The sequence below is a fragment of the Macrobrachium rosenbergii genome, chromosome 3, assembly GCF_040412425.1.
Source record: "Macrobrachium rosenbergii isolate ZJJX-2024 chromosome 3, ASM4041242v1, whole genome shotgun sequence".
NCBI classification, from domain to species: Eukaryota; Metazoa; Arthropoda; class Malacostraca; order Decapoda; family Palaemonidae; genus Macrobrachium; species Macrobrachium rosenbergii.
Window position 1 is genome coordinate 8,055,228 of NC_089743.1, and position 6,972 is coordinate 8,062,199.

A 6,972-nucleotide genomic window follows, 5' to 3' on the forward strand; every position below is an offset into this window, starting at 1 on the left:
TATATATATATATATATATATATATACATACACACACACACACACACACACACACACACACACACACACACACAAACATGTGTTATGAACTTATGTTCACAAAATTTAAGATTTAAGAAGTGGCAAGATCAGACTCTTTCATTTTAAAGATCAATGCCACAAAGGATGATTTAAAGTCAAGGGGCAAGATCACCAACAGAGCAAAAACACAGAGAAAAACACTAAAAGAGGATAATGAAAAATACTAAACAATCTTAATTATTTATTACAAAAAATTAACTTAATGAAACCCCACATAAAGAACTGGATAAGGGTGTACAAAAAACCTTCACCTAAAATAAACTCTTTTACATGATAGAATGAGAGACAGTAAATAGGAGGAAGGAAAACAACCTATTCTTATGAAAGCCCTGAAAACATTAGTAGAAGAGAATGAAATGGGAAGAGCCTTAATTCTAAATTGTACAAATAAACCTTAATGTTTACATACATAATAAATCACTAAAAAAAAACTGACGACATTAATATGAATTAACCCACGCCCAGGGTGATAGCATGTTGAAACTGAATTACAGAAGTGGCAGCAACGCACACATGCTGTCCAAAAACGGTCCTGGAGTCACAAGGAGTCTGCAACCGGAGGATACAGCATGCTGACACACATCAGCAACGTCCACAGACAGTGAACACAGTTTATATCTTTACCGGCTGTCAAAACAGAATCAAGCATTTTCACAACTTTGGAGGTTAGCAGACGAAGGCACACAGGATGAGGGGAAAGACAGGCTGTCCTTCCAAGGGCAACAGGCGAGTCCTAGGATGCAAAGGCATACAGCAGATACAGGGGAGCACAGGCAGTGCCCTCCAGGACGCACGGGAAGGGCGTCCAACTGAAGTAAAGGGGCATCTTGTTTGCTTCAGTAAGCAGAAGGGATGGAGCTGCTCCAGGCAGAGGAACGCCAGCAACGTCCTCTGTAATACAGAGGAAAAGGGGACCTCAAATGCAGCAAGGCCTTCAAACTCTATAAACTCTCCAGAGCATCTCCAGCATATGGATGTCCTGCAGGAATAAGGTCAGCAAAACCCTCATCCTCAGCCAATGGTCCCCACAAAATGTGAAGCAAAGAACAGGAAAATGCCAAACAAGCATCCAGCCGAATAAATACATTCAAAGAGAAAAAAAAACAACTCTCATGGGCAAAGTATCACTTAAGTCAGGGGTGGGCAAACTTTTCAGTGTAAGGGCCACATTAAAAAAAATGAAATTTTACTGGGCCGCATAGTATATTTTCCAGTATAATTGATATCTAAAATAGCCAAAATATATGGTTTTCAAAGCGAAAATGCAATATATTTTCATTTATTAGCATTTTAAAGTACTGTAGACTAGAGGATTCCCATGAAACGCATTTATTTAAAAAAAAAAATTTATTTGAAAAAAAAGCAAAGTAACTCTGTTTAAGAAATAGAAAAATAATATATTTTTATTAATCAATAATTTAGAGTAGAACTTCAAGATAAACATATAAATTAACTCAAAAAATATATATTTTATATATTTAGGGAGAAACTTCACATGAAGCATATTTGTTTGAAAACAAAGTAACTCAATTTAAAGACAAGAAATATTTTTATTGATATTTTAAAGCAGTAACTTCACATGAAACATAAATATTTATTAGACAAACAAAGTAGCTCAGCAACTGAGCAACAGAAGGATCAAAATGACTCAGTGAGAATGATGCAACTGACTGCAATCATTTACCAGTTTGTTGAAATTAGGTGTCAGGTTGCTTGTACTGATTCTTAACACTGACTGAAGATTCGAGTCTGTGAGAAGTGACCTGTTCTTTGACTTGTTAACTTTCAATATAGAAAAGTCTGCTCACATATGTAAGTTGATGCAAATATCACAAACATCTTTCTTGCAAAATTTTTCAGATTTTTAAACTTTTCTGAGTGCAGAGATGCATAAAACTCGACCAGTGGTTTATTTTCAAAGAGCCTCTTTAAAGAGTTGTCGGCTTGCAAATCAATCAGTTCTACCTGCAGTTCTTCAGCAGCTGTTTCAACGTCACAGGCAAAAGGTGAGCTGAGCAAATCAAACTGCCCTTCAATTGCCTTGAAATCAGCAAATCTTCTGATAAATTCATCTCTTAGAGCCATCAACTGGGAACTGTATTTGTCTGATAGTGCTTGTGTAACAGTTTGTGTTTTCAACAGAGGAAAATGAACAAAGTTTTGCTCTTTAAGCTGCTTGGCAAAAAGTTGAAGTTTCGATTGAAACACTTTCACTTCCACATACAATTCATGTGCAAATAAACCTTTGCCTTGTAGTTTTGTGTTTAACTCATTCAGCTTTTGCATAATGTCTACAGCAAATGCAAAATCACAAACCCATTTGTCACACTCCATTTCCCTTGAAAAGTCACAAGAAATGTCTTTCATATTAAAAAACATGACAACCTCTTCTTTAACGTCCCACATCCTCTTCAGTACTTTCCCCATACTTAACCATCGGATATTTGTGTGGTACAGCACATCAGTAAAATCAGCCTCGATGTCTTCCAAGAAGCTTCGGAATTGCCTGTGATTCAGTCCCCGTGCTCTTATTAAGTTCACTGCACGCACCACTGGATCCATAACGTGTTTGAGTTTAAAAGATGATCTACAGAGGCTTTCTTGATGTATGATGCAGTGAAAAGACAACACACTGTGCGATGGAAAATCTTCTTTGATTTTATCATTCATCAAGGTCACAAGACCACAGTGTTTGCCTATGAGTGAAGGAGCACCATCAGTTGTAATACTTGCCAATTTATCCAGGCTTTATCTAGACCTGATTAGACTGTTAATGACACTATTGTATAAATCTTTTCCAGTAACAGTGTCTTTGAGAGACTCCATAGATAACAATTCCTCTGTAATTTCGAAGTTTTCGTCAATTCCTCTGATATAAATGAGTACCTGGGCAGTATCCTGAATGTCATTACTCTCATCTAAAGCAATAGAAAACCACTGAAAACTAACACTGGCTGTTAACACCTGTTCTTGAATATTCATTGCAATTGCATCTATCGACGAACAATAGTTCTTCGTGACAGAGATATGGCTTCCACTTTTGATATGACTTCAGGACACACAACACTGACAGCATCAACCATGCAATCTTTAATAAATTCTGCTTCTGCAAATGACTTATTTTGCTTTGCAATTTTATTTGCCAATACAAAACTTGCCTTTGTCGCATTCCTTTGTAAAGATGAAGTTTTTTCAAACACATTTTGTTGTTGCTTCAAACTTTTCATCAGATCAGTTGCCTTCTTTTGCAGTTCTTGCTTTGATAAATTGCTTCCAAAGTTGGTGTGCTTGGTTTGAAAGTGCCGTTTCAAATTGTATTCTTGAAAACAGCAACTGTATCATGACAAATCAAACATACAGCTTTAACTCCGACGTCAGTAAAGAAATACCTTTCAGTCCACTCTTTGTTAAATACTCTGCATTCGTCTTCAATTTTTCGCTTTTTAGATGGCTTCAAATCACTCATTTTGGGTAAAGTTTGAAAAGATAATAAAAGCTGTGCTGAAATAAAATGTCCAGCGTCTTCTCTCTGGAATCTGCCAGGACACTGAAATGATTGAATATAAGGCAATAAAATCGTTGGCGTGGTAACAAAGTTACAACGTGACCAAAACGTTTGTACACGATCGAGATTTAATCCCACTGGCCACTGGTAGCAAACGTGTCCGATACACGCTCCACTCACATACGCCCATCCCAGATGCCGAGCTGCATCTTTATTCAACGATGGCCAAATTATAGATTAAAAATGAATAAATAAATAAATAGAATAAGAAAATTAAAATCATGAAAAAATCTATTTCTGTCTGGTTAAAAAAAAATAATGAGTGAGAAAGGATGCAAATAAAATGCAAGATAGAGAGACAGAGAGATAAAGAAGCAGAGAGAAAGAGATAAAGAAGAGGTCAGGCAAGAGAATAGCCATTTTGTCCGTAAGAAAAGGGCAGGGAAAGAAATAGAGTGAGCGAGAACAATTTTCCGATTACTCACATTCCGATTTTAAAATACTGTTTGTTCATGAAACTTACCCGTCAGATATATATATAGCTGTATTCTCCGAAGGTCCGACAGAATTTCAAATTTAGCGGCACACGAGTGGCCGGTCAGGTGGTTAGTACCCATTCCCGCCGCTGGGAGGCGGGTATCAGAACCATTCCCATTTTCCATTCAGATTTTCTCTGTCGCCGGTGTTGTCAACAACTGTTGTCTGCACCTCCGTCATAGGATTTGCTTTTTTCTAGATTACTGAGTATCTCATTGTCTTTTGGTATTTTGACTTTGGATCGGTAGATCGGCATACGCTTTTTTGACTTTTCTTTGGGTTTTGATTTAGATTATCATTATGTCTGGGTCTAGCTCTGCTAGTTACCGTGCGTGTGTGATGTCTGAATGTAAAGGTGAGGTTGCGAAAGCTGCAGTTGACCCTCACACTATTTGTTCTAACTGTAGGAAGCATATATGCATGTTGAATGATAGGTGTGATGAATGTGCTTCTTTGTCTGAAAATGAATGAGAGCGTATGATAAATATGTGAGGAAGTTGGAGCGTGATCGACTGAGGAGGTCTTCCTCCAGGAGTGCTTTCTCTTTGCGGAAGTGTTGATGTCGGCCCTAACTCCCCTGTACCTTTAGATCCTAACCCTGTGGTTTTGTCTCCTGCCCCTGAGATCGTGCCAGTGGAGACTAATATGCTTTCCGCTATGATGGAATCGATTCGTGCTTTAGAATCTAAAGTGTCAGCTCTCCAAGATAAGTGTTGTGAAGTGACTAGTGCCCCCAGTGCAGTGGAGGGGGCGTCAGACCGGCCCCATCATGCCTCTAGGCCTGGACCTCTGCTGGACTCCCAGGACTCAGGGAGAGAGCATGTCGAAAGCCGAAGGAGGGTGACGGGGAACCCCCACGGTCTGGCGTTCCCTTCGGCAGGTCCTGAAGACGTTTCCCAGGCTGCCCAGGCTCGATCTCGTGTTCGGGTCCTGAAGGACTGCTTCTCGTCTTCTGACACGTCCTCCCCACGCAGGGGTTGGAACCGTCAGATAGACTCTCGCCCTCTTAAGAGAAGCTTTAGGGAGGAGGACGCTTCACGTCCTCTCTCTCCTACTCTGTGCTCCTCGCCAGAGTTTGTGGATGCGTTTCCCCCGCAAAAGAAGTACCGGACGTCATCCCAAGAAGACGTTTTTGAGCGCCCAAGAGCTCTCCCTCCTCAAGAGAAGAGGATTAGGACGCCCCCTCGTCCTTCTGCCTCTAGGTTCCGTGATTCTCCAGAGAGAGAGGCGTCACCAACGAGGACCCTTATTGCCTCCATGCAGCAGCAACTCTCCTCGTTCATTGCAGAGAGAGAGTCCAGGTCCCGTCCTCGTCGGAAGGATGTTAGACTTCCAGTGAAGAGATCTAGGCGGTCTCCTTCTCCTCGTTCGTCACCTTCGAACCGATCAAGTTCCCGGCTCGTCGTGGAAGGAACCTAGACTCGTCCCCAGAGGGTGTTGGGGAGGATCGTCTTGACGTCACCCCAGGACGTCCTCCCCTCCCTTCTCGTTCTAGACGTCATGTTCTCCATTTTGTTGATGACGCTCGCCAGGCTTATGACGTTCGTCATGCTGCCAGACGTGACGCCCGGCTGGACGCTCAAGAAGCTCGTCATGCTGCCAGACGTGACGCCCCGATGGACGTTTTTGACTCCCTTCAAGACGCTCCACCTGCCGTTGCTGTCGGCTCTCGTGTGGTTCCTGGTTCTCCAGCTGCTTTGCACGCCAGTTCCTCTTCCAAGCAGAGGTCCCTGCGGCGTGTTTCCTCTCCAACTTCTCTCTGCTCTTCCCCGCCCGATGTTGGAGATAGACTCAGGGTCTCGGAGTCTGAAGATGAGTTGAAGGATCAGTCCTCGTCGTCGGACTACCAGATCCTCGTCAAGCTGTTGAAGGAATTGTTTCCTGACAAGTTTCTGCCGGCAGTTCCTCTCTCCCCTCCTTCTCAACTGACTTCTTCTAAGTCTAGGAAAGCTCCGGGATTCCTGAAAATGACTAAATCGCTCTCCACTAAGCGGGCCTTCAAGAAAGTCCATTTGTGGATGGACTCTCGCAAGGCTCAAGGAAAGTCTTCTTTCGCCCTTCCCCCTTCAAGACTCTCGGGAAAAGCGGCGATGTGGTATGAGACCGGAGAAGACTTAGGCTTACGTCTTCCTTCCTCATCTAAGGGAGACTTCGCCCGCTTCGTTGATTCGAGTAGGAGGGCTCATCTGTCGACGGCCAAGATTCCCTGGACTCTTACGGAGATGGACCATCTTTGAAGGGCCTTTTCAAGACGTTAGAAGTCTTCAACTTCCTTGACTGGTGTCTTGGAGCTTTGGACATTAAGTCTCGGAGTCAGGACTCGATCTCCTTGTCGGACCTTTTGAGCGTCTTGTCTTGTATGGACAAGGCGGTCCGAGATGGTTCTGACGAATTGGCCTCGCACTTTGCAACTGGAGTGCTCAAGAAGAGGTCTCTATTCTGCGGCTTCGCTACGAAGTCCGTCTCCTTGGCACAGAAAGGAGAACTGTTGTTTGCTCCCCTTTCCAATCATCTTTTCCCGGCTTCGTTGGTAAAGGACATCGCTGCAAGCTTGCAAGAGAAGACCACACAGGACCTGTTGGCTCAGTCATCGAAGCGCCCTGCGGTTCCTGTGACCTCGACGACGTCAAACCGGCAACTTTCTCCCAAGATGAAGAAGCCCTTTCGTGCCGGAGCATCCTCGAAGCCTTCTTCTCGAGGAAAGAACCTCTCGAGAGGTAAAGCCCTTGCTAGAGGTAGGGGCAAGAAGTGATGTGATTCTCCTCCAGATACCGGTGGGTGCCAGGCTTCTTGCGTTTTCCGAAGTCTGGAAAGTGAGAGGGGCAGACAGTTGGTCCCTTTCGGTTTTA

At 43.0% G+C, this 6,972-nt stretch overlaps 1 protein-coding gene across 1 annotated transcript; it reads right to left on the reverse strand.

Moving 5' to 3' along the window:
* Window positions 1-1,866: 1,866 nt before the first annotated feature.
* LOC136828893 (general transcription factor II-I repeat domain-containing protein 2B-like) lies at window positions 1,867-2,643 on the reverse strand. The gene has a single exon (XM_067087204.1). It carries the CDS (start codon window positions 2,641-2,643, stop codon window positions 1,867-1,869), a length of 777 nt encoding a protein of 258 aa, XP_066943305.1.
* Window positions 2,644-6,972: the final 4,329 nt, after the last annotated feature.